Source organism: Trifolium pratense, linkage group LG2, assembly GCF_020283565.1.
Source record: "Trifolium pratense cultivar HEN17-A07 linkage group LG2, ARS_RC_1.1, whole genome shotgun sequence".
Lineage (NCBI taxonomy): Eukaryota > Viridiplantae > Streptophyta > Magnoliopsida > Fabales > Fabaceae > Trifolium > Trifolium pratense.
The window spans coordinates 2,830,753-2,858,529 of record NC_060060.1 but is presented as its reverse complement, the minus strand read 5'-3'; the positions used below and the strand labels follow the sequence as shown (position 1 = coordinate 2,858,529).

The 27,777-nt window shown below is 31.1% G+C and overlaps 3 protein-coding genes across 5 annotated transcripts; 1 reads left to right on the top strand and 2 right to left on the bottom strand.

The window, feature by feature from the left end:
* Window positions 1-317: 317 nt before the first annotated feature.
* LOC123908182 (probable tRNA (guanine(26)-N(2))-dimethyltransferase 1) lies at window positions 318-6,345 on the top strand. 3 transcript variants are annotated; one of them, XM_045958732.1, is made up of 13 exons: window positions 385-684; window positions 1,444-1,785; window positions 1,956-2,043; window positions 2,513-2,634; window positions 2,735-2,874; window positions 2,966-3,038; window positions 3,238-3,326; window positions 3,457-3,562; window positions 3,685-3,897; window positions 4,048-4,242; window positions 4,416-4,493; window positions 5,255-5,456; window positions 6,143-6,345. In XM_045958732.1, exons 1-13 carry the CDS (start codon window positions 397-399, stop codon window positions 6,148-6,150), a joined length of 1,944 nt encoding a protein of 647 aa, XP_045814688.1. In that variant the 5' UTR covers window positions 385-396; the 3' UTR covers window positions 6,151-6,345. The 3 variants fall into 3 exon arrangements, with proteins under 3 accessions (XP_045814687.1, XP_045814688.1, XP_045814689.1); XM_045958733.1 differs by lacking the exon at window positions 6,143-6,345 and adding an exon at window positions 5,598-5,803; XM_045958731.1 differs by lacking the exon at window positions 6,143-6,345 and having other exon boundaries at window positions 318-684; window positions 5,255-5,803.
* Window positions 6,346-7,675: 1,330 nt separating this feature from the next.
* Window positions 7,676-10,583, bottom strand: LOC123908661 (UDP-arabinopyranose mutase 1-like). Its single transcript, XM_045959371.1, has 4 exons — window positions 10,047-10,583; window positions 9,019-9,269; window positions 8,628-8,796; window positions 7,676-8,507 (listed from the first exon to the last, which is right to left on the bottom strand). Exons 1-4 carry the CDS (start codon window positions 10,350-10,352, stop codon window positions 8,193-8,195), a joined length of 1,041 nt encoding a protein of 346 aa, XP_045815327.1. The 5' UTR covers window positions 10,353-10,583; the 3' UTR covers window positions 7,676-8,192.
* A 3,492-nt stretch (window positions 10,584-14,075) lies between these two features.
* On the bottom strand, window positions 14,076-19,033 carry LOC123908660 (cytochrome P450 85A-like). Its single transcript, XM_045959370.1, has 9 exons — window positions 18,326-19,033; window positions 16,841-17,162; window positions 16,463-16,615; window positions 15,990-16,235; window positions 15,621-15,707; window positions 15,454-15,532; window positions 14,753-14,859; window positions 14,534-14,658; window positions 14,076-14,269 (listed from the first exon to the last, which is right to left on the bottom strand). The coding sequence occupies exons 1-9, from the start codon at window positions 18,511-18,513 to the stop codon at window positions 14,182-14,184; spliced, it is 1,395 nt and encodes a 464-aa protein (XP_045815326.1). The 5' UTR covers window positions 18,514-19,033; the 3' UTR covers window positions 14,076-14,181.
* Between the last annotated feature and the right edge of the window lie 8,744 nt (window positions 19,034-27,777).

The window sequence follows — 27,777 nt, the reverse complement described above, 5'->3', positions numbered from 1 at the left end:
ACACATGACAAAAACAATTACTACATTCTTTAAAAAAATTAAAATTAATTTGGTAATTCTACTTGCAAGACAATCAATTATAACTAGGCTGTCAAAATTTTCTAGATTATAATTATAATTCCAGAAAAGAAAAAAAAAACTATCAAGTAATCTAAATTCGATTTAGACAAATCAATAATCTAAAGTTCAACCTATAGATAAAATAAAAATAAAAAAATAAAAATAAAAATAGAAGTAACCATTATTAGGGTTTATGGTAAAACACGTTTTGATTTCATAATTTGATACAAATAATAAAAAAAAATCGTTTTATTTTTACAAATGATAAATTTTAAAAATTGAGAGTAGGGTTTTTAATTTAGATATTTTAAAAGCTATGTATAAAAACGGTTTCTTATGTGGTTGGTTTCAGAATCTCGCACTCTTAAACTGCAACTGAAGCTTGTTCGTGCAACAACTGCTATTGCAGCAGCAAACCCATTTTCTCTGTTCAACTCTCTTTGTACTTCTACCTGCTCTCAAAATCTAGAAGAGGAGAATAAGATTCAACAAACCCATAATTTGTTTTTGCAAGATTTAAGCAAAAAAATGGCAACAAATTTGGATGATTATACAGTTATTAAGGAAGGTGAAGCTGAGATTCTTATGCATAAGAAGAATACAGTCTTTTATAACAACGCTCAGGTAACAATAAAGTTTACTTTTTTATTCCTTTTTTGTTATAATTGGCTTTGAATTTATGGTTTTGATGAAAACCCTAGTTGAAAATTTTAATTTTTTTTAATCTGATGTTTGGTTCATGATGAAAAAATTGATGGGTTGGGAACAAAATTGAAACTTGAGTAATGGGGTGATGTTGATTTTGGAGGTTTTGTGAATTTATTGAGATGGGGGTTTCTTGGCTTTGAAATTATGCTTGTGATGAAAAACCCTAATTTTTAATTTTAATCTGAGGTTTTGTCCATGATGATGAAAAAAGTGATGGGTTGTTAACAAAATTGAAACATGAATAATGGGGTGATGTTGATTTTGGAGGTTTTGTGAATTGACTTAGATGGGGTTTATTGATGATTTCTGATTCTTAATTGAATTATTAAGAAGTTGTTTTGGTTAGGTTTTATTAGCTTTAATGAGTTTGACAAAATTACGGTCTCAAAAGTGTAATTTTTTGCTAAAATCATGGTAGCATGACACCATGATTCTGCTAAACTCATTTCCAATCCAAACATGCATTTATATTTATTACTCCCTCCGGTTCTTAATATAAGAGAAAGTTTGTTTTTTTAGATTCATCGAAAATCTAATGTATCTGGCTTATATATGTTTCTATGTAATTCCGCTGTTTATTATACCTTTTTTTCTGTGTGAAAAGAAAGGAAAAAAAAGCTAACTTTTGTTTAGTTTAGATTGATCCTATATTCGTTCTGGTTTTGCGATTATCAGGTTAATAACAGGGATTTATCCATTGCTGTTTTGAGGGCATTTATATCGAAAAGGAAGCAAGAATATGAAGCACATTTGTTGAAGATAGCAAATAGGGCAAAGAAAGCATCTGAAAATGATTCTTCTGAATCAGCTGTGGAGGAAGTTGATAACAAAACTCCACCAGAAGATCATAAAACAAATGGCAAATGTGAATCAGTGGAAGAGGCATCTCCTGTGGAATCATGCACTACAATGGAAGGTTCTGTCAAGATCGATGAAGAATGTGATGCTGACGAAGAGAAAATTGATCAGTCGGAATTAAAAGGACCAAAGGAGCTGAAGCCACCGATAGTTCTTGAGGTTTTGATTGTCCCTTTAGATGCCCTTTTATAGAACTCATTTAAGTCATTCAAGCATCACCTTCACTATTCTTCATTCGATACCTGATTTTCATTTTTTTGCTTTCTCTATAACTTGAATCCGAAACTAGGGTCATGTGTATAATTGCTCTTTTATTTGTCTGCATATAGGCCTTGTCAGCTTCTGGGTTAAGGGCTCTCAGATATGCTCGCGAAATAGAAGGGATCGGTCAGGTTATTGCTCTGGACAACGATCCAGGTGCTTTACGGATTCATGAGTTTACATTATCTTTGAATTTTGTTCCATTGTTTTAAAATTTAAGGCCTGTTTATTACAACCTTTATTTAAAAAATCAATATTTTTTAAAAAATATTAACTTTTAGGAGTCTGTCACAACTTATAAAGAAATGAAAAAAATTGCCTAAAATGAGAGGCTGTTTTGAGAAGCTTCTATTGAAAAATTGTTTTGATAGACGATTTTTTCAAAAAGCTTTTTTCAGTATGGTAACAAACACAGTAATTTTTGCTTTTCTTAATAATCAATAAATTATTTAATGTCAAAATCACTTTCTTTTTTTTTGTCTCTTATAAACCGGCATCTGGCCCATAGTGGTTGTTATGCTACTTGGGCACTTGTAATTGCTACTTTTGTTTGAGATAAGTTCTTCTTATTTGATTATTAAGCTTATGCATTTGCATGCTTACTCTTGATTTTGTCTTCTTGCAGCATCTGTCGAAGCTTGCAGAAGGAACATTAAATTCAACGGTTCAGTTGCAGTTTCCAAAGTGGAGTCTCATCTTGCTGATGCTCGCGTGTATATGCTAGAAAACCCTAACAAATTTGATGTGGTAAGTCGATGCTTGCTACTATTATGCTTTTTTATTCACCTTTTAATATAAGAAAACACATTTTTCACGGTCATTAGTCTATATGTTTTCTATTTTCCAGGTTGATCTTGATCCATATGGTTCACCTTCTGTGTTTCTCGATTCAGCAGTTCAATCTGTTGCTGATGGAGGTATACTGATGTGTACCGCAACAGATATGGCTGTACTCTGCGGAGGAAACGGGGAGGTCTGCTATTCAAAGTAATGTTAATACTCTTGTTCGCTATGAACTTTCATCGCACAGTTGTTTGGTGAACCAACCTTCTTATGACTGATTTTTTTTATCTTCTAGGTATGGATCGTACCCGACGAGAGGGAAATATATCCATGAAATGGCCTTGAGGATTGTTCTTGCTTCCATTGAGGTATATATCTGAATCACTTTATACTGAAATCAGATATAGTTTAATTTGATTTGAGTTCCTACATAAGAATATTAATGAAGATTTATAGAAGTTCCAAGAGAGTTACTGCTCAATTTGTTATTTAGAATTTTTAATCTAATCATAATGAACGTCTTTAAATTTTTTAATATAGTTACGATATTTTCTTAATGTAATGTAGAGCCATGCTAACCGATACAAGCGGTATATTGTTCCTGTGCTATCTTTTCAAAAGGACTTCTATCTTCGTGTTTTTGTTCGTGTATACACGTAAGTTCTCTTAGTTTTGCAGTTATGTCTTTTAGCATATATTTTGTTAGTATCTTTATCAAATAACGGTTCCGTAATATCATATCATATAATTTTGTTTCTAACTGAAAGATGAAATACTTGATTGCAGTTCTGCAAGTGCTATGAAAGACACTCCGTTAAAGCTTTCATATGTTTATCAGTGCACTGGTTGCGATTCTTTCCACCTTCAACCCCTTGGGAGGTCCATTACCAAGGTATATACCATGTTCTAGGCTGTTATTGGCGCCATATTCAACACAAGTACACTTAAAATCATATTTGTTACTATTGGTGCCATATGTCTTCAGTGAAGGTTTCATTTTAATTTTTATTTCAGAATACTAGTGTCAGACATTTGCCCGGATTCGGTCCTGTTGTTCCTCAAGAATGCACTGATTGTGGGAAAAAATTTGTTATGGGTGGCCCTATATGGTCTGCTCCTATCCATGATCAAGAATGGGTAGCTTCTATTATAGCAGACGTAAACCGTATGAAATCCAAATATCCAGCTTACGAACACATATCCGCTATATTGAATACAATATCAGAGGTATGCGTGTTTCTGTAGGGTCTATTTTTTAGGAAAATGCACACATAATGTTAACTCTAACTCCGTAAGCTAATATACCTATCACATTTCTTCATGTGATACAACTTAATGGGAATTCCATCTAATATGTTCAATGTATTTTTCTTGCAGGAATTGCCAGATGTTCCTCTATTTTTGAGTCTGCACAGCCTTTCTTCAACCCTTAAATGCACATCTCCATCGGCAGTTCTGTTCCGTTCGGCTGTGATCAATGCTGGATATCGTATCTCTAGAACTCATGTTTGTGCATTAGGGCTTAAATCAGATGCACCAATGGATGTTATTTGGGATATAATGCGCTGCTGGGTAAGGGATCACATACTCGGCTTTCTTGCATTAGGCTTACGTCACGTGTATATAAAACAATGCGCCGTCTCTTTTAACTACCGCATAAAATAATGCGCTGTCTCATTTCATGATTCTAGGGTACTCTATAGTATATTTATTAGTATTTACTCACTAATTCTATTTCACTGTAGGTAAAAAATCATCCTATTAAAGGTCAGCCAGCAGATCAACCAGGAAGTGTCATACTTGCAAAGGAACCTGTTCTGCAGGTATATTTAATCCATTCAATTTTTATGTTAGTTCATCTTATGATATAAACTTTGGTATACATGTTTGGAAGAGTTTATAAAACTAGCTTATGATGTGTCAAAAAGGCTGTTTCAGTTTCAACTCATTTTTATATGCTCTCCAAAGATAGGTTATAGAAATAGCTTTTATAGTGTTACTGTGGAGTTATCCCCATCATCTCTTAGATTACAGAAACAACTTACACATAATTCTCTTATGCATAACTCTCATATGATATGCGCATATCGAACAAGTGCTTAATTCAAGCAAATGCCTTAAAATATGATTTCTTTTTTATAATTTATATTTATTAATGAAGGTCTGTTTAGATTGACTTATTTGATAACTGTATCATATCCTGTCTCAATCCAGTGTTTGGTGACACAACAAGATATGATAAGTTAATCCTGAAGCTTATCCTATCCTGTCTCTATAGTTAAAATTCTTATCCTGAATTTGAGCTGGGTTACCAAACGGGTCCTCAAATGACATAAGCACTTGTGAGAATGTTTAAGAGAGTTTATGAAACATTGTATGACATATTTATAACTTATATGAAAATGGCCTAACTTTACTTAACTTTTGTTACAGAAATACCTACGCACTTATATGAAATTAAGTTGTTTATCCAAATGTGGCATATATAATATTATTACCTTTGAACATGTTTGGACTTGGTCCGATTTTGTCCCGACTTATGGTCTCGCGTAGTAAAATTTTTCTTGTCTTATGTCCTTTTCAGGCTAATTTTGCTCGAGCTGTAGCGTCTCTCAGCAAGGCGCAAGCAAAGAAAGTTGCGAGGTTTCTTCCAAATCCTGAAAAACATTGGGGTCCAAAATTAAGGGCGGGACGCACAATCACTAGCAAGCATATCTCCCTCTTAGGTGAAGCAGCACTTAATGGAGTTCTCAACCATGAAGAAAATAATGAAGAAGAACCCAAAAGTAAGAAGCCAAAGACTGAAGAAAATACTTCCACTTCTTAGCTCATAAAATCAGATTCTTGAAATCAATTTTCACGAGAAAAAAAAGTCTACATTTTTTGGTTACTAAAGAAAGCCTATTTGTTTTCATCAAATTTTGCAGAGTGAGCTGAGCTAAGATATCTTCTAGTTAATGTGCCTCTTTGCTCAATGAATAATTAAGTTAAATTTTGGAGCAAGATTAAGGCATATAGCATCAAATTTGATATTTAAATCTGTTCTTTTTATTTTTATTTTAATTGTATTTTGAAAATTTGTATTTTGTTAAACATTAGTTGTTTTTTAATTGAATTTTGATTTGGTGTTTCATATAGCTGTGTTTCAACTTTTGATATGCATTTTTTTTTTTTAAGATTTGAGAATAATGAAATGATGATTAATTACAATGTTACTAATTGTCATTTTGCAACGGTCCTCGAGGGAATTTGAACCCCGTCCTTTACGATTATAAGATCAAACTCGTAACACTGAGCTGACATCTAAACCTTTGACTTGCATGCAAACCATGACTTTACTCGAGAAGTAAAATAGAAGTAAAAATGTTGAGAGGTCTTGCTTTTATATTTATTTATATTTATGTATACGTATATGTATACACTGTAGAAAAATAATGACAGATTTTTGTGACCACTAAATTTGAGCATGCAGGTTCTTGAAGACTGTTCACAATTTTACATTTTTTTTTTTTGTGTTTTTGAAAGTGTATTGTGGTGATTTATTATGTTGTTTTAAACATGGGAGGACCTCATGATTTCAATTTTCTGAGGTTTCACATTTTCATTTGTTATTCTGGTTACAATTGTATGACTATTGTTTGTGTCATAACTTAATGAATTTAAGCACTTATGATATGATAGGTACTATACATTGGAGTCAAATGCATGTGACTATGTTGGTTGTCTCATAACTTATTGAATTTAAGCACTTATGATATGATAGAAGCTATAACATCGATGTCAAGTGCGAGTGGTTGATGTATAATGTGTGAATGTCGAAAATGTCAGAAACTTCTGGTAGTGAATTTGGATGAGATGATTCAAGTCTCTTTCAGTGTTACTATTATGAGTTTGAATTTAACTTTAAAAATACAAAAGTTTTCAACATTTCGAGAGAACTTTACCGTCTATTATTATGACCTTAAGCTTTACTACCGTTTATTACGATCTTACATAACTTGCTGAATTTAAGCACTTATGATATGATAGAAGAAGCTATAACAACGAAGTCAAGTGCGAGTGGTTGATGTATAATGTGTGATTGTCAGAAACTTCAAGTAGTGAATTTGGATGAGATGATTCAAGTCTCTTTCAGTGTAATCATATATATGAGTTTGAATTTATCTTTGAAAATACATAAGTTTTCAACCTTTAGAGAGATAACTTTACTGTCTATTATGACCTTAAGTTTTACTCATGTCTTTTACGATCTTACATAATTCGAGAAATTAGTCTATGTAATTACGTGAAGAGGATATCATAATCCATATATTTATTTTTCTTTGAGTGTGTCCTTCAACATTGCACCCTAAAAGAATCACCAGTAGTGTCGGTGAAGGGTAAAAGTAAATAACTTATAGCACATTGACTCAATAAGCTTAGTGACCCATAAAAACAGAGTCAAAGGGACAAGAACTAGTAATTACAACCAGTGTAAACACCTAGTATGTGACACATATCCAAATGTAACAGTAATTACTACTGCAACAAATTCAGAGAGTTTGGTACACAGTACACAAGTAATTGCAAAGTTGAAAGGATACCAGCAATTGTACCCACCCAATTGAACCAAAATCACAGCTAGCTAGATCTTGCTCATGCAGTAGTACGTACGACTCTTCAAATAATATCATAGCTAGAAAGTATAAGGTTGACATAAGGTTCCAAATCTTATAAGACTAAACAACTACTACTAGTATTTTGGGACCAAGATCCCCTGTTGGAAGCATATGCCACAGTTTCACACTGTAAGAAATCCGACCCATTGATTTAAGATCGGTCGGTTGATATTACACTATTGAAAAATCTCTATGAAATAATCTCTGCTATTGATTCATGATCAAAAGATTGTAGTTGATTATAGGCACGCAATTACTGCATGCGATTTGTCTCCGTATTTTGGTGGTTAAATTTGCAAGACAGACATTGTGTTACTGTAGTATTTGAATTTTGAACTCGCCCATGGCACCCAAAATCTTATAGGCGACACTCGCTTTTGATCTATATTAAAAACATAAATAATGACTAACAACACTTGCTTTCGCATAAAAACAAATAGATTCCAAAATGATATAAGGTCCAACAAACAATTAATGATCTCCAATACTCATCATAAAACAAAATCACAAGTAAACAATGAACTAGATCATTGTACTTTATTGTTTCTAACCTTAAACCACATGTTTAAAATTAGAATTGCAGCTAACAATGCTGCAAATTTATAGTGACAATAACATTAAAAACAAAATTACACAACGTATTTAAATAGCTCAAACTCAAGATCATTGGCAATGTTTGCAATTGAACAACTACTATAAAAAATTGAAATACCGACGGATATTTAGAGACAAAAAGAGATAAACCCGTCTCTAATTTTGTCGCCAAGTATTAGCGATGCCAAACTTGTCGATCAATTTTATTTTTCCGTCGTTACTTCAACTTTTTTTTAATAGTTTAACATTGGTTTATGCTTTGTGATTGACTTAAGATGATGCTTTGGCAGGGTTAAGTTCATCCCAAGCTTCAATCCAAGTGACCATAGCATCTGCCAATTTGTCAAAATAAGGATCTATCTTTCCAAGTTTCTCTTTGACTTGCTTTGACATTTCAATGTAACACTTTTGAACAGTTGTGCATTCTTTTGGAAGAACCATATTTTGGAAAAATGGAATGATATCTTCCTGCCAGAATATGCCTTTGTACTCTTTCCTTAGGTTCACAAATGGGTTACTTGCTTTGCTATGATAGATATAGGGAAGTCCAGTCTTGATTCCTAGCCCCAAATGATCACAAATCACCTGAAAAAATCATCATGAAAAATGTATCTTTAAGGCCGTACTCACAACACGAGATAAAGACAAACAAATCACATTAAATAATTTGACACCGCATCTTCACACAAAACATTAAATCTGTACCTTGCAGCACCAGCCAGCCCACATATCATCGTAGCGTCCAATTGGCTGACCATCACCCATGAGACCAAAATACATAGCTGGTCCAATCAGATCACGATCAAATGCCAAGTTCATTCCACACATTGGAAATAATGTTCCTTTTGGTATGGTCAAAACAGTGTCCACATACCTTATACATCAACACAAATACTCATTATTAAACAATCATTATATACACTGAAGATCTTTAATCATATCTCATTACACTATCATTTCTTACTATTATTTTTCGGATTTGAATTATGTGCAATGTGACTTTACAACTATCCGTCACATCTAAACTGTCCGATCAAGATCAGACAATCTAGATTTCAATATTAAAGATCACAATGCCATAAGAACTATTACATACCTAGTGTTCCTCTCAAGAGGCTTGACAAGCTGAGTAGGAGCATCATAATCAGGAATGTTGAGCCAAAGTCCATGAGAAATAGCGGTTGGAACACCTTCACGAAGACTAAAAGGGTATCCGCGAACAAAATCCGCCCCTTCTCTAAAAGGGTCATAAAGGGTATTGAAAAACAATGGTGTTGATGGACACAAAAGGTTCTTGATGTGCTGCTCAAGGGCATTGATTTTGGCTCCAGTTGGATCATTGGCAACCTAAGCCACCAAATAATAAAATCATAAGAAATTAACTATATATATAAAAATATTACCAATAATATTATAAATGAAAAAAATGTTCTATCAATGCATAGACATATGGTTTGCAAAATCAATTTAACCAAAGTACAAAAGCAGATATGGCTTCAAACAGGGGACATCTAATTTACATTATTTTATCTACAAAACTAGTCTCATAGATTATGAAGCACGGACACAGATTCAGACACAAGATGCGTGACCCCAATAATAATTATAAAAAATTAATGTGATTAAATATATTCACATATATGTTAGCATCAAACGTTAACGAGTGTTAGATCAAACGTTCAACTCCTTTGATCTAAATGTCAGTGCTACATAGCTGTTATTGCAAACATTAAGCCAATTTTCAAAGACAATGCCTAAAAAACTTCCAAATCTAATGTTTTCGAAAACAAAAATAACACCTTGAAGAAGATTGTTACACAATAATACAAAGATCTAATACATGCATTACACATTGAAAACAAAAAAAAAAAACTAAAATAATATTGACACAAAAATCATAATCATTGTTGTAAATTGATGTACGCAACCGTAATTGTGGCCGCAAATTACTGCAATGCAAAGGTTGGTAGCAACTTATTGTAACCGCAATTTAAGACCTTGTTAGAAACACAAGATCTTTCCATAAACAATAAACAAAACAAAAATAACTTAAATAAAAAAAACACAAGATCTTTCCATAAACAAATAAAATAAAAAAAATAAAAATGTGATAGAAAAACTTACAAAGCAATCATCATCAATGGTGAAGATATACTTCTTCTTAGAAACCATGTAACCAAAGCAACGACAAGCAGAGTCCTTGAATGAAATGCAAGAAGCCCTTGGACCAAGAAGCTTATTAATATCATTCCTATTATAAAGTTCATAATCAAAACCAGGTGGAACCTTAATAGTTTTTGAAGGATCACCATCTTGAACAATGATCAAATGATAAGGTTCAAAAAATGGCCTCCACATTTCCAAAAAATCAAGGTTCCTTATAGTAGGAATCACAATGTCAAGTTCATTTTTCAATGGAGGTGAAGCCATAGTTGCAACAAAAAAAAGAAGAGAGAAAAGTGAATTGTTGAGAGAAAATGAACTTGTTTTTTAGGGGAGTGTGTGAAGGAATATAAGGAGATGAAAATAGTGATGTAACATGTGAAAGTGCCTAAGTTATCGGCACTAGTGTTGGGTTAGTTAAAAGGTTTCTGAATGTTTAAGGTAACTATGACCTGTTCAATAGTTGTGTGGTGTTGCCGTGAGATTTGGTCACTTTTTGTGGATGGAATTAGTGTATATGTTTATATTAAGAGTGGTCTTTTGTAAAGGAAATATATTTATTTGTAATAATTAGTTTCCAAAATAAGTTTTCAGAATAGTTGTATATAATTAACAATTAATACCAATGAAAATCAGGGTATTATACTCTTTTAAGTTCTATAGACTAAACTCATCAAGAAACAAATAAGTAACTATTGGTTCAGTGGTGATTGACGCTGAACTTGGTAGGAAGGATTGCGGTTCGATACCCGCAACTGCGATGAGAGGGGTCAGGAACCACTTGATGCTAGAACTAACCCCCGAACCAGATTTAACTTGTGGTAAAAAAACAAAAAATCAAAGTAATATTAATTGCATTTTTTCTCCCTATAATATTTGCAATTGTTAAGAGCAATTAATTTTTTTTGTTTTCACCACCGGTTTAATCTGGTTTGGGGTCAGCTGTACAATCCGTAAAATTTAAGTCAATTGATAACGTCGATATTGTTAGACTGAATATTTTCATCTAAATACTCTCTTTGAGTTGACTGAGATTCATTGAAGACTCTAAACCAAAATAATTAAGGAATTCAAGTATTAATGATCTAAACACTCGTATTCCAATATTAAGTGCCATATTAACAAAGAAAAGAAATTATAAAAAGTTTTTTTTATTAAAAATTCACACCTTGAGATAAATAATTGGTGAATTCTAAATTTAAACCCCCGACACTTGCATATGTAATACATATGTAATACAATGTTTTTTTTTATATATATATATATATATATATATATATATATATATATATATATATATATATATATATAATAATGTAATACAATGTTCTTAGTTGAGTTGAAATTTTTTTTTTTGTTTTAAAAGAAGTTTTTTTTTTTTTTATCTTTTCAATATAATATTAATTTTTTCATTCTATTTATAATTTTATATCTCCTTTTTTTTATATAATTCTATTTATATCTCTTTATTAGTTTTTTTTTTTTATATAAGAGTTCTTATTAAACTAATATTTGATTTTAATTTTTTTGATCAAATTAAAATAATATTTGATAAAATTGTTGTTTTACTTTTTTATTTATAACTTTTTTTTTTGTCTTAGACAAAAGGGTAAAAGGATTTGCAGTCGCCCGTCTTAATAATATTATTTATGAATTGAATTATGACTTACATATAACTTCTTTTTAATATGTGTGAAATAATCTAATATTACTATCGCAATGGGATAAATAATGTTTATGTAAGATTATTTTACACTAATAGAATTTCCTATATTACTGGACCGCTTAATCTGATTTAGGGGTTGGTTCTTGCATTAAATGGTTTCAGACTTCTTATCAAGTCCAACGTTAATTACCACTAAACTAGCTAACGATCGGTTAGAAATCACATAATATTAGTTAGATAATAGATAGTACAACTGAAATTAAAAATAATCCATTAAAGTTGAATTGAAAACTAAAATGACAAATTTTTTAGAACATTTTGCTGACAGTTCTCTTAGTTGTGATACCATATCACACATGTAATATTGCTTTCAGATTCAAGCTTTGAGTCTTTTCAGGCTGAGGAAATGGTGGGCAAGCGTATGAAATTAGCAAATGACCTCAACTTTACATGAAAAAATTATATTATCACGATCATCATCATTTAATTTGGTCACAAGTTCTATGAGACTATGAATCCCTCAACTTTCTCCCTTCATGAAGGAAAACAAAATAAGAAATGAAGGATCAAAGCATCACTCATTCTTGCATTGGATCCAATAAGTAAGATATTGCGATTGTAAGCAATAAATAAATAATATCCCTCCCTTCATAAAGGAAAAGAAAATAATAAATGAAGGAGATGAAAAATGGGAAAAAAGGTATTTGTAAATTGTCTAAAATATTCTTATGATAAAGTGAATTCGATGCAAGAACCGACCCCCTAACTAGATTAAATTGGTGATAAAAGCAAAAATAAAAATAAAAAATGTATACGTGTGACTAAATGTAAAGGTGTTTAAATAATCATAATTAATTTTTTTTCCATTTATATTCGATGTGAGACTTAACTACTCACATTTGAAATCTAACAATATTCCTCAAGTGTGAGTTCTCACATCCTATAGTTGATCCAAAATTAGGATCCATTTTGGTTCTCCACCAAGCCGAACCAGACTCTAATACCACTGTTGGGAGTCTGTGAGAGCTCGGGAAAAACATAAGGTCAAATGCTCTAGGACCATAAAAGAGGGAGACATGACATCTTTACCCAAAATCTTAAGGCATTAGATTAATGGGTCACCCACCCTCCTATAAATCCAACATTTTCCTATTCATAGTCTATGTGAGACTTAACCACTCACAAAGTGTGAGTTCTGGTCTCCCTAAAGTTCTTTTAAATCTTTCTATTTTTTTTTATTTAATATATTTTATTAGAATTCTTCTTTGAATACCAACATAATTGGGATGCATTGGTTGTCACTTTTATACTTTTGCTTTTATATATAAAAAAGAGTTAAAGAATATTGAAAATATCAATAGACTTATAGACCATAAATTTTCATATAAAAATAACCTAAGACACATTCATATGCAGTTTACTAAACAAATTCTATAAACGAATGCATTTGGAAAGAATAAAAAATAACAAATCAAAGTGTAGTTGCAAAATGGAGGTGCAGAAAGTCGTTACTTACTAATACATGAATTAAAATATAAAGTCCATACCCCAAGACTAGCATGGGGCTCGAGATCTCAACCTAACATACTTCGGCCCATAGAGTTTATTGAATATCTTTTTATATTCTATATATACATATTTGGAAAGATCAAATTACAGCGATGTAATATTTAAATAATATTACAAGCTCAATAACGTTTTAACAAAATCTAAATTAATTTGATATGTTATTAAGAGTCATCGATTTTTAATTTATTTTTGCATTAACTCTCTGGTTCTCAGGGGAAGGGAGCCCCGATAATCCAGAGTTTGGCCGCAAGGTTTGGAAAATCTAGCTTGTTTCCATCAGGAATCAAACTCGAGTTCTACCGAACGATTCTTCTTAGGGAAAACTCACTAACCACTTGAATTCAATGTCTTGACTAGAGTCATCAAGATTAACTTCAATAAAAATGCACTAACCCTTAATATTTTGGGGTACCTACCAATAACACATCCATTTTAGGTTTCTTTAAACATTTACATGAAAGATCTATATAATATTATAAAATATCAATTCAACGGTGGATTTTGTATGTTTATTTAAGTAACCATATATGTCTCCTTTTACCACAGACAATCTTATTCAAAGAGTCGTCAGTCACTAAATATGAACATCTCTTAGTACTTTGTTTTTTCAAAAAAATTTTCTTCAAGTTAATTCATTTTTATATTAGGGTTTTTATTTATAATGGGTCATATGATAAAATGTTTGTTAATTAATTAGAGTCATTCAACTTTCTCATAATCCAATGTGCTTCTCCCTCCCTCACATTGAAAATCAATTGGAGCAAAAAAACTTTTTTATTCTACTATTTGTAAGAATCATATCATACATAATTCCCCTACAATCTGCTACATCTCAATACTGTACATAAAGTCACCCCCTAGTTAGTAAGATGAAAATCTCATGTGCAATCCATTAGGTGCTTGAACTCTAGGAAATTTCATTAGTTTATCTCCTCCCACTTCTTGCCAACTGCAATAAACAATAAGTACAATATAATAAGATGTTAGCATCATCATAAATTTATTATAAAGTTTCAAAATACACAAACTAGTGTTTCAATAATTTCAAATTTGTTCCACCGGTATAAATCCGGCCTCTATCGCAGCAGTTGCAGAAGAAGATCTTAATCTGTTTACTCTGCAACTGCTGCAAAAGAGGGTCGTAATTCTTCTTTCGAACAAGCACATTATTTTATAATTTTAAGGTACAGATTTTAAATAGTAAATTAATCACCTGTATCTAGTTACAAGGTAGTGTAAGAAAGTTGAAATTTCAGTGATTCCCAACTCTTTTCCTGGACAGAGTCTAGTGCCACCTCCAAATATCAAGAAGTAATTTTGTGATTCCAAACTCTTGTCCTGAAAGTTTAATTTCAAGGATATCAATATGCTAATTCAATGATATATAATTTTTTTATGCATTAGCAAATAAAAAAAAAATTCTTGTACTAACCATCCATCTCCATGGATTGAATGTTAATGGATCAGGATACAAAAAAGTGTCATAATTTATCTCTCTTGTGTACACATATATTCTCCACCCTTTAGGAATCAAATAGCCTGAAAATAAAAATATATATTAGTAACATTTTCTAATTACAATAATAAATAATAATATGATAAATTATATAATTAATTCTTTTTTTTGTGTGTTTTTTTTCTTCTCATTCTCTTTTTGACAGCTCTAAACTTAGCATTTCCTTAAAATAATGCTAAAAAGAAAAAGGAATATGGGGGAAGACACATTCTTATCTGGAAAACTTGTTTTATAGTGAAGTTGTCTTTGTAGGGTTGTTGAATTGATGTTCATAATGACAGGTGTATTATCAATATAATTGGGAAGGATCCAATATTTTTTGGTTCATGAAAAATTATTTTATTTTTTGAACCTACAATTTTACTTCTTTTTAGATAGTAACTTCACTCGTAACTAAAAATATTTGTGTTTAAAAGTATGCATTTGAATGACACAAAAACTGTATTTTTTCGGATGTGTACTTTTGAAGAACTTTTGAGCTAGACGAGAAAAGTTACGACTTTTTTTTATCGGTTTTGAAAAATTGATTAAGAAAAGGAAGCCTTAAAGTAAAATAATCATAATTTTGAGCGCATAAACACTAGGAGTATAAACTAGAGTGGCTTAATAAAGCATACCATTTAGTTCCATATCTTGAGTGGTTTTTCTTAGAACTCCATTAACTATTGTAGCCAATCTAGATGTCTCAAAAATTACCTGAAAAATGTATATGATTTGTTTTAGTTACAATTAACAAATTATTAGAAGAATAAAACTTAATTAAGTCATTGAAAAGGTATCTTACCGCACGTGTAAACTTCATTGATTTTAGATCATTGGAATCAATTGGTTCATTTGGCTTTTTCCTCTCTCTTATGGCCAAATGCTCTTTCTGCAACATATTCCATAAAAATCATAAAAAACAATATTCTAACCAAGGTTTTAAATATTAATCGCATCGCGATTCTAGACATTGCACATATTGTTAAGAATCACAGTCAAACACGACTAATATCACCTCGAAATCGGTGCATCATAGTCGCAAAGACATAAAAAACCATGATGTCGCAACCTAAATCGTGGTTGTAGCCATAGACCTTTATTTAAAATAAGATTATATTCTATTTAAGAAAAATTGATTATGTTTAAGGAAATAATGGAGTTTTGTACTCACTCTAAGTTCTTCAAGAGCTTTAGGATGATCATGAAGGTACTTCACAGCCATCATTGATGTGGTTGAAACGGTTTCATAGCCAGAATACATAAGTGTAATCACTAGATCAATGATTTCTTCATCACTTAATTTGTACTTATTTTCATCTTTTTCCATCAAATTACTAAGCATGTCTTTGTGAGTTTCATTGGATTCTCTTCTTTCCTTTAATAATTGACTCAAAATGCTGATTATATTCTTCCTTGCCTGCAAGACATAGTCAAATTTTCATATATTAAATAAAATTTATTTTGAACTGCAGATAAAAATTTATCTAGCACCGACTATTCAGATTGAAGCATGTATGATGTTTGACACAGATACATGTGATTCCATTTAATTATTTTCATTTTTTCAAATTATTAATGTCATGTTTGGTATCTGTGTTTGTCTCAGTGCTTTATAAAAATGTGAAAAAGGATCAATAATGAAACCTGAAATCCGCGGTGATAATTTGCTCCAGGAAGGTTAATAGGTAGAGAAATGGTTCCTAAAACTAGCTTAAAAAACTCTGTCTTGAAAGAATCAGCTATTGTTGAGCTTGATTCTATACTAGCAATTTGCTTAAGAGATGAGAGGAACACCATCTGTTCAAATATTTGAAAAATTTGAAAGTTTTTGTTAGGTAATTAAATTCATAAACTTTATGGTTAATAAAATTTTAACAATGTCTTAAAAACCGAACCAGACAGTAAACCAACAAGACCATTAGATCAAGGTTCAACTGATTGTGTCAATTCATGGTTCAGTCGGTTGAATTGTCTGGTTCGGATTTTAAAGCGTTGAATTAGAATTAGTGTAACGGCACAAACCTCTTTGGTTTTCTCTTGAATGTTGATGACTTTATCATCCCAATTGCTTAATTGAGCACTCATAAACTCATCAATTTTTGGTAAAATTTGTTCTCTAATCATTGTGGGGCTAATGATTGAAAGAAGTGCTCCTCTCATGTACTTGTGAGTGGAGCCATGAACAGCTGCAATGTTACATTTTCCTAAGATATCTAACATAGATTGAGGGTAACCAGGAACAAGACCTTTTGATTCATTCATTAAAATGTATCTATTAAGCTCTGGATCCATTGAAACAATTGTAGGACAACCAAGTATGTGTGATTTGAAAAAACTTCCAAACCTGCCATGAACAAAATGTAAAAAAAAAAATTAAATAAAAAAAATTAAAAATTATTACTATTGAGGTAAAAGTACATGTATCACTAGTGCTTACCTCATACCAAGTTTGACTACTTTAATAAACATTTTTAAATAAGAAAAAGATCTCTAATATAGGCATCATATGCATGTCATAAGTCATTTTAATTTTTTTTTAATTACTTTTTATATTATCAAAACATAGTAAAAAAATCTTCTTGAAATGGCATCAAATAAAAGTTAACTAATTGTATACCAAAAGAATAGGAAATAAACTAATTGCATGTTTGAATTCATAGCGAGATTAACAAAATCACATCAAGCAACTCGATTTTGATAAAAATTATACTTTGAAGTTTCAACAAAATCGTGACGTCAAAATATTTATCAAAACTCATTATCTATCATAGATACACCAAGTACATGTAATCACAACGAGTTTGATAAAATCGTGACACTGATTTTGTTAAAGTTCCTGAATGTGAAGCTTTTATAAATATCAAAGTGACACACGGTGATTCTGCTAAATCCAATCATACACTAAACTTCTTGAAATGGCATCAAATAAGAAATAGTTTTTTTTAGTTACTTTGTTTTATTAAACCATAGTAAAATAAATTTTCTTGAATTGTACCAAAAAACATCTTCTTGAAATTACATCAAATAAGAAATAAACTAATTGTCTACCAAAAAAATAGGAAATAAACTAATTGCATGTTTGAAATAATGGTGAGATTAACAAAATCACAACTATTAACTCGAATTTTGATAAAACCATTCTTCGAAGTTTCAACAAAATCACAACGTTGGTGTAGTTTATCAAAACTCACCACCCATCAAAGATACACCAAGTACATGCAATCACAACGAGTTTGATAAAATCACCGTGACACTATGATTTTGCTAAGCTCCCGAGTGTGTAGCTTTTACAAAAATCACAGTAACACATCCAAAAATCCAATCATTCACTAAACTTTAAAAGATGAAAAAGCCAAAGCTAACACAAATCTCAAGAAACATAAGCTAACATAATCTATAAGGTACCAAAATGTTATAAAAAAACAAAGGAAGATTTCATGAAACCATCAATAAACAATCTAAACATGAAAAAATAAAAATAAAAAACTCATATGAAGAAGATTTTACCTTGCTCTTTGATTTTTCATGAAATTTGGACCTTGTTTAAGAAACTCAGTTGTCTCTCCAAATAGTGGCCACCCCATTGTGCCAGGTGGTAAACCTTTCTTCCTATACCTTACTTCATTCCATCTCAATAGAGCAGAGCAAAAACAGAGTACCAAGAATACACCAACAATTGCCATGAAAAAAACCATTTTTATACTCTCACTCTAAACTCAACTCACAAAGACTGAAAAGAAAGAAGAAAAAAAATGAAACTTGTTGATGTTTAGTTACCTAAAGAGTGCACATAAACATACATACATATATAGGCCCTTGAAAATTTAACTATCTTTTCAAATAAGAATAATAAATTAAATAACCATAGTGACATAAAAAGAAAACATCACACTTTTCAAAGTAGCTATTAAATTAGTCAAAAAAAAAAGTACAATATAAAGAAAAATAATAAAAATTAAATTAAGAGATTTAAAGAAATTATAAAAAAAAAAAAGGTAAAATACATCTATAGATCATTTAAGTTTTACGTTTGTATCAGATATCATATATAATACAAACGTAAAACTTAAAGACCTATAGATATATTTTGCCAAAAAATAATTAAAAGGTGGTTGGCTTTTTTAATGAAGGATTTTAAGATAGTGAACAAAAAAGAACACTGCACTGTACAAAGTAATATATGAGTAAAAAATTCATACCCTTATTTAGCCCTTCGAGATTTTAAGCTTGAAAAGTTTGTTGCTTTTATAGAGGGAAGAGAAAAATGTGTGTAAGGGGTTGGTTTGTGATTGATGATAGTGAAATGAGTATAGATATATACTGTAAAATATTTACTCCTTCAGTTCTTTTTGTGTTTATTAAACCAATTGCAGTTGTTACCAGAAAAAATAAACCAATTGCAGTTAAAATTATTTAAAAGAAGTTTATGTCTTTCAATGTTTTTAGCTGACAGAATTAATTTTAGACATATGCAAAATTAAGTTTGACTTGTTTGTTTTTTTAGAGTTAAATGAATTTTATGTCTTAGATTGATTTTAACTTGAAATTAGTATTTATAAGTTTTGAGTTTAAATGTAATTTTTATGCTAAAGTATTCATAATTGGTAACTAAAAGTTAAAAAAGTAACCGCTAACACCAAAACGGCAACTTACCATTAACTCCCCGCAATAAATGACATCAAGCAATATTTTACTCTTTCGAGTCAATCAATTCGAAATCAATCCCCTAGATTAATACGAATAATAATGGCGAACCTTCAATCTTGAAAGAAAATGAACACTAACACACCGTTTATTTCGGCGAGAGAACCCGACCGCCAACAGGGAAGTAAATCCTCACACCAACAACTCGCTACGACGAAAATTCGACACCAGCAAGCAACAATGGCCATAATAAAAGAAACACAAGGCATCCCAACAACAAAGTCAAGCCCTTTCGAGCAAACATCCATAACCAAGAACTCCACAAAATCAAGGGCGAGAAACCTAAAATCAACCCCATGCCGGTTTAAGAAACATACGGGTTCCGCCATAGGCCATTGAAGAGAACCCAAAAACCAACGACCGGCGAATACAATATGGAAAGGCTTGAGTGCACCACCACTACCAGAGCTACATTGAGAAAAAGATGTTTGAATATCAACTTATTATTAACTTTTGGCTGTTTAAAAGAAGAAAACAAAATATTTTTCAATTCACTTCAATATAATTATGTAAATATACACAAATATAACCAATTTTATGTTCAATTTACTTTTATATAAAATAAATTATTTTAAAATTAATTTGTGTCACTGAAAAAACAAATTATACGGCTATAGTTGTAACTTTCAACCTTTCATAAACCTTATATTATTATTCTATTGACCTTTATTTTTTTTGGCAAATATATGAACATTATTTATTATTACTCTCTATTGTACGTTGTTGAAATACTATTATTTTGATTAAAATTTAAAATATTATATATATTTGTTACTTTCAACCTTTCATAAACCTCTTTTATATATATTATTCTATTGAAACATTATTCTTTGACCTTTATTATTTTGGAATATAATTGAAAATTAATATATATTATACTATTATATCTATATTGTATATTTTGAAAATATTATAATTTTGACCATTTTAAATATTATTATTATTACTCTTTTTTTATAGAATAATACTCTTTTAACTTTTATTCAGCATTTATACTCTATTATATATTATTATTTAAGTTTGAAAATAATTTTCTCTTTGAAGGAGAAATATGCAATTGACTAGTATTGTGTATGTTTAATATCTTATATATAGAAATTATTTTGAAGGCTTGACCAGGGAAAAAAAAACTATTTTGAAGGAAAAATGATTAAAAATTTTGTTATCAAAAGACTAATACTAACATCAATTATTTTAACATATATATAAAGTTTCAACCTTTCATATATCTTACATTATTATTATATTGAAATATTATTCTTTGACCATTATTATTTTAGAATGAATTTTAAAATTATTATATATATTATATTATTATTTTTATATTGTATATTATGGAAATATACTTATTTTGACCAAAATTTTAAATATTATTATTACTCGTTTTTTGATAGATTAATAATATTTTAACCTCAACCTTTATTAATCTATTATATTATTTTGACTAAAGATTGAAAATCATCTTCATAAACTTATATTATTATTAAACTTCATGAATTTATATTATTATTAAAATTTGAAAATAATCTTTTGAAAATTTGAGATACTCCGCAGAACTCCTCGTCAACTATTATTCTCATGCCCTATAAATACCCAATTTCTAATGAGACAAACCTCTTATTTTAGCTCTCTTACTGATTTGAATGTTAAAGTGTTACTATGAATTATTCCCAAACTTGACATTAACGGGCAACTATTCTAGTTCGATTGTCATTCTCAATCACTTCAAATCACAAATCTAATGCATGTTTTGTGAATGTTCATCCATCTTCTACCTTATTATTCAAAATGCTTAAATGTAATTTTGGCGCCCAACTATATTAATTATGAGATTTTAGTTTCCCAAATTTTTATAGAGCAATTTTAGTCCCTTGCATCAGGGACGGACTTAAGAAGAGTACTATGTGGGCCTATGCCCCCACTTTGATGTGGATTTTTTTTTTTTTTATATACCGCTAACTATACATATATATTCCATTATATAGTAAATAAATTTATAGCAGTCCACACTCAGGCCTACACTCACTTGATCCAAAACTTACTTAGTGGCCCACATCCACAAATTCAAATCTCATATTTACCTTTTTCTCATCATCTTCTTCTACTGACCAGCGACAACACGACAAGTGCCGACGGCAACACGCCATTTTGCCATCGTCAAAACTTCTCTATTCAGCATCCTACACTCCCCTGTTCAACATTCCTCCATTTTTTCTTCTCTTTCTCTATTGTTAGATCTTCTAAGAGGTAAACCCTTTATTTTACTTTTTTATTTAACTAATTCTTTCAGCTTAATTCTTATGCATTCATTACTTGTTTTATTATTGTAATCAAAACTGAACATATATTATCACCTTGTTTAACTTGAATTTGTGTTATCGGAAGAAATTCCATTGTTAGGGTTTTTTAGTATTTGCCATGAATGAAAATAGTTTTAATTGTGTCATTTTTATTTTACTTCTAGTTCTAGGATTCTTTGCAACAGCTGAAAGAACATTCTCTGCAATGAATATTATCAAGAATCGGTTGCGGAATCGCATGGGAGATGACCGGTTAAATAATTGTTTAGTTACTTATATTGAGAAAGATATTTTTCTTGACGTTGAAAAAGAGAAAATTATTCAATATTATCAAAATATGAAAGGTCCTAGAGAACAATTATGATGTATTTTTATGCCTTTGAAAATGAAATGTTATATTTATTTAATGATGCAATTTTATAGTGAACCCACTACGCAAAACTTCTGGGTCCGTCCCTGCCTTGCGTTTATCTCTTTTTGATTTCAAAGCCCCCTACCCTACTCATATGTTATTTAATTTAAGTCTATAATAATAACATGCAACCTTGACACTTATAATCATCCCCCCCACCCCCGACATTTCTCCCTTCATATCTTCATGAAAACCCAAACCCAATATTTCCTTTAGCACCACTAGGTATCCCGGATCCAATACTAACTCTGAAGCAAGAATTTCGTGACGAACCAACTCAACAACAATAATCGGACTTAAATGATCTTCCAAACCTCAATCCTAACCTAAATCTCAACTTCAACCTCAATAACATGTATGACGAAGAAACCTTATACTGAACCAAACAACAACATTAACTTGTACTCTGATTTCCACCGAGTCATTAAGCTTTTCCGAAGCAATTTTAGCAAAGGACTTCAATAAATCTCAAATGATGTTGTTCAAGATGATCCGACGTCATTGGGAATTTGTTGAAGTCCTTTGATGAAATTGCTTCAAAAAAGTTCAATGGCTCGGTGAAAATTTGAGTATGAGTTGGGGTTGTTTGGTTCGGTTAGGGTTTCTTCTTCAAACATGTTATCGAGGTTGTGGTTGAGATTTAGATTTAGATTGAGGTTTGGAATATCGTTTAGGTTTGTTTATTATTGTTGAGTTGGTTTGTCACACGGTTATTGCTTCGAAGTTAGTATTTGGATTTGGGATAGAAAAATTTGGGTTTATGTTTTCAATGATATGGTAAAAGATGAAAGGCGGAGGGATAATTGGGTGCATAAGGTGGATGATACTATCATAGTCAATAAATCCAGCCACACATGTAAACTTAATGCAACATACGCTTCATTGTACTGTAATATTTATATCTTTGTAATATTTACTATTTTTTTATCATATTATATATTGAGAAGAAATTTTCATTGTCGTATATGATCACTAATCTCTGTAGAAAATATAATAAAGACTTTTTTTCTCTTAATTAAATGTTCTCCATACATAAAATATAAAGATCGTACTCGTGACTTATAGGAAAATCTGTAAATTGATGTTTATTTCGAGTTTTCTTAAAATATTGTCAATTACATGCCACCGGTGATTAATATTTTACAATCGTGTTTGAAAAAATACCTACATTATCTTTTTAAAGATTATACGATCAAACTCTTACTTCTAAACTTACGCTTCATTGAAATAAAATATATTTTATGTAATTTATGTTGAAGGGAAAAAGTGGAAATAATTTTAAGAATAGGCACATGCAAAGCACCCCATTGGACCTAAAAGAAAAGAGGGGTCCTTCACATGTGTGTCAATAAGATCTAGTCATGAAATTGCATAAAATCTTCACTACAAGACAATATTTCTTAGGTTACCATGTGAATATGTGCGGAGAGAGGGGAAAAGAGAATTTGGTTCCCTTTCTATGCTCTAAATATACTAACTGCAAGTTTTCAAATTTTAGACTGACCTTTTGTTGCAGTTTCAAACTGTTGGATTATATTTCCTAGAAAATCATTCAACTGTGTTCTTGACTTTTTGTACTGTTTAGTCTTGTGGTCTTCCACATCATGGGTGAGTTATTATTTTTATTTTATTTTTTTGTATATTCATGGGTGAGTTATTAAACAAATATATAAATATATCAATACTGTCCATGCAACATTTTATTAATATAGATGCATATGCAACAAAAATAACCCTTTATTTTTGTAAGCAAGTATGGACACTTGATAGTGGAGAACAATTAAAAAATTACTGCAAATATCAAACCACAATTTTGTTTTATATCTAATTACATATTAAGTAGATGCTTAATATAATGAGCCAAAGTGTGTATTAGTTTGAGTCAAGGATTGAATGAGTCAAAAAATAATTTATTAAATTTTTAAAAGTTATTTCACAAAAATAAAATAAAATTCTTTATAGAAGTTAAATTATACCAATTTTTTTGACTTGTTGCAAATTTTGATAACCACAAAAGAAGTTAACAAGTAAACTGTGATGTGGAGAGTGTAATTTTGGAATCATATAAGAATAAGATAAATGACATCATGGAAAGTGTTGCTATTTCATTTAATATGTTAAAAATAAGATAGATGACCAGCCAGTACACCAAAACAGAAATGATCAGCCACAATATGAAGTCTCGTGTGGGTTGCAAGATGATTTAAAGATATGTATATAAGTGAGGATAATATCCAACTCTAAGATGGTATCAGAATCTCTCCCACAATCTATTGGACCGTCTGCTATCAGATTTCTGATTGAGTCAACCACCATTTATATCCACGAATCAAACCCGTTAAAAAGTCACACATCAGTTGTGATATACTCTAAATATGTCTTTACAAGTGAAGACAATTTTCACCTTACAAACGGATTATAATATTGAATTAAGCTTAATATATCAAATTCTAAGATAATATATTTTATACAGTATAAAAAGATTTTTTTTATTTTTAAAAAAGATATTTTCTTCGAATTCTTATACATATCTTTTTCAATTAATCTAAAAACTCAATACGTATTTGGTCACATCAGTGGAATTAATAGAAGAATATTTGGAATTTTCCCATGAGAAACCTATGGGTAACCAACCCAGGTGCTGTATAGATTCACAAAAACGATCATTCACAAAAGATAAATCATTGAACAGATAATATTCGTATATAGGCAAATTATAATGGACATTTTTCCCCTTAAAGCAATAACTAACTTTTTTTGTTACATCATCATTAAAGATAAATAAAAACTGGGATTATTGTTAATTTACTATTCTAGTTTACAATTTGAGGGAGTTACGTTTGCGCCATTTTGGATGATTCGTCCTTATTTAGAGCCTATTATTATGAGCCTCACGTTGAGGATATACAAGAAAATTAAACTTAATTATAATTTATTTTTTAGAATCAACAAGAAAACTTAGGGTGTGTTTGGTAACACAAATAAGCTAGCTTATAGCTTATTATATGAGCTTATAAGCTTGTTTCAAAAAATTAGAGGTGTTTGGTAACAAGCTTTTTGTACTAGCTTATAGCTTTTTTTCAGATGCTATTTCAAGTAGCATTTGAGCTTATAGCTTATAGCTTTTTACACTTTATTCCATTTTTACCCTTTAATTTAATAACTACCCACTCTAAAAAATAAACTACCCACTATCAATTATGTAATTTTATATTTAATAACCACTTTAAAAGCTAATTTTACCAAACACTTTAATTTCAATAAGCTAGCTTTTCAGCTATCAGCTATAAGCTAGCTTTTCAGCTATCAGCTAGCTTATCAGCTATCAGTTAGCTTATAGCTTATTTTTACCAAACAGACCCTTAATGTGATCTAATAAGTAATAAATCGTGAGGCTATATATATATCACATAATATACTAAATTTTTGTTTTAGCTCTTCATGTAAATTTATGTTATAATAATTTATGTTTTCATGGTTTCAGTGTCAGCCCAAACATCAAGAAACCTAAGATGAATTTAGTCGGGAGACATTTTAAAAGTACATAAAAATATTCAGGTGCCACCCAAACCCAATATGTTTCGCAAACCACTAGCTTGCCAAGTTGCCATACTTGGACGTATAAAGGACAACCAAATATGATATGGGCACTATCCTCATAATTGTCATTGCATACCATACACTTAGATGGACAATAAATACTTTTATCATACAGACAAAGCTAGTTACACTACCTGATATTATTAGAAAATCCATGCCTCATCGGAAAAAATTCATCTTCTCTTCAATTGCATTCATAAGTATGTTGGGAAGTTACACTACCTGCTTTGGACAAACATTTACTATCACTACTAAAACTTTTGCCGTTAGTGCCCTATTTTGTTGAAAATCGGCCACTAAATTAATTAACGAATGATTTCATGACTACTTTAAATTAGTTGCTAAATTGTTGGTCGCTATCGCATAGAGACCAAATTAACTACCTGTTGGGTTTTTGTAAGTTGGCTACATTTTTGCAAAAACATATTTTAGCCAAGTGTTGAGACAAGTGTGCTGACCCCAAGTGTTGTGACAAATGTTGTTACACTTTGGAACAACACCTGACTCTGTATCGTGCGCGCCAGCTAGCGGGTTTAAATTTCTACTCAATCTTTTGAAGATCTGTTTGAAGAATTGTTTCAAGGTTTCTTACAGAGGAAGGCACACGTGTTTAATGAGTTTCATGAGGCAGCCAAACCCTAGTTTTATTTTCCAAAGGAATTATATTTTTGGAAAATATATTTTTGCGGTTTCAAAAATATAACTATTATTTTCAGAAATATATCACTGCTGCCGCAATTCTAGAAGCCCTAATTTTGTCTTGAAGCCCAAGTCATTCTACTACTATAAATACGAAGGCAAGCATATGGTTTCAAGCATCTAAAATCGTGTATTACAAAGCGTGTGTTTTTAGGGATTTTAGAGTGTTAATTGTGAGCCTATCTTGTGTCTCTTTGATGCAAGCTTAGGACCTGAGTGTTATTGAGTTGTAAGTGTGAACTTCTCCTAAGCTTTGAAGTACGGAGATTGTTCTATTGTGTTGTGTGGTTTACTCGCAAGCTTTTAAGCAAGAGTGAATCCTAGTTTCTTAGGAGTGTGTCTCCACCTATTGTGTTTTGTGGAATTGAATAGCAGCGCTGTCTGTGTTGCTAAGGTGGGAATTGGGACGGGGTCTCATATCTAGGAGTTCCTAGGTAGAAGGGTCATTGGGTAGTGATTAAGTGAGAAGTTGTAAACGGGTGAGTTTAGCTTCGAAGTAATACTGCTGATAGTGGACTTCATTCCTGGATTGGTATCCCCCAGAGTAGGCTTTAGGCTGAACTGGGTTAACAACTCTCGTGTATTATTTACTTTACTGTTTGTATTGTTTTATGTTATTTGCTCTGTTTATAGACAAGTGTTGGCGCACCAGTGACAACATCTGTCTACAACAGACAAGTGTTGCTACACCTTGAGCAACACCTGTCCACTGTGTGCCAGGAATTTCAATTGGCATCAGAGCAGGCACCCTGTTCTGAATTTTAGGGTGAGCTCCAGGGAAATTGTTTCTGGCAAGGATGGACAAAGAAGGAGGTTTTGTTACCAGACCACCTCTCTTGGTTGGTGCTTCAAACTATGACTATTGGAAGTCCCGCATGATGGCCTTCCTAAAACAAATTGATAGCAAGACATGGAAGGCAATTCTGAGAGGATGGACTCCACCTGTGAAGATGGACAAAGATGGTAAACCAACTCTTGAGTTGAAATCTGCTGAAGAATGGTCCAAAGAAGAAGATGAGCTTGCTCTTGCAAACTCAAAAGCATTATATGCGCTATATAATGGTGTTGACAAGCACATATTCAGACTCATCAAAAAGTGTGTCTGTGCTAAGGAAGCTTGGACAATTCTTGAGACTGTTCATGAAGGTACTTCTAAAGTGAAGATGTCGAAGCTACAACTCCTAACAACTAAGTTTGAGAATCTAAGAATGAATGATGATGAAACCATTCAGGATTTTCACATG

Excerpts from the sequence above, each read along its gene's own strand:
- LOC123908660 (XM_045959370.1), bottom strand. The coding sequence starts at position 18,513 with ATGGTTTTTTTCATGGCAATTGTTGGTGTATTCTTGGTACTCTGTTTT. Across the intron at positions 14,659-14,752 it reads TCAATCCATGGAGATGGATG|GACAAGAGTTTGGAATCACA; the intron begins GTTAGTACAAGA and ends TTAAACTTTCAG. Across the intron at positions 14,270-14,533 it reads TACCTTGTAACTAGATACAG|TTGGCAAGAAGTGGGAGGAG; the intron begins GTGATTAATTTA and ends TGTTTATTGCAG.
- LOC123908661 (XM_045959371.1), bottom strand. The coding sequence starts at position 10,352 with ATGGCTTCACCTCCATTGAAAAATGAACTTGACATTGTGATTCCTACT. Across the intron at positions 8,797-9,018 it reads CCTCTTGAGAGGAACACTAG|GTATGTGGACACTGTTTTGA; the intron begins GTATGTAATAGT and ends TTGATGTATAAG. Across the intron at positions 8,508-8,627 it reads GGGCTGGCTGGTGCTGCAAG|GTGATTTGTGATCATTTGGG; the intron begins GTACAGATTTAA and ends TGATTTTTTCAG.
- LOC123908182 (XM_045958731.1), top strand. The coding sequence starts at position 397 with ATGTGGTTGGTTTCAGAATCTCGCACTCTTAAACTGCAACTGAAGCTT. Across the intron at positions 2,044-2,512 it reads TGCTCTGGACAACGATCCAG|CATCTGTCGAAGCTTGCAGA; the intron begins GTGCTTTACGGA and ends GTCTTCTTGCAG. Across the intron at positions 4,494-5,254 it reads CAAAGGAACCTGTTCTGCAG|GCTAATTTTGCTCGAGCTGT; the intron begins GTATATTTAATC and ends TGTCCTTTTCAG.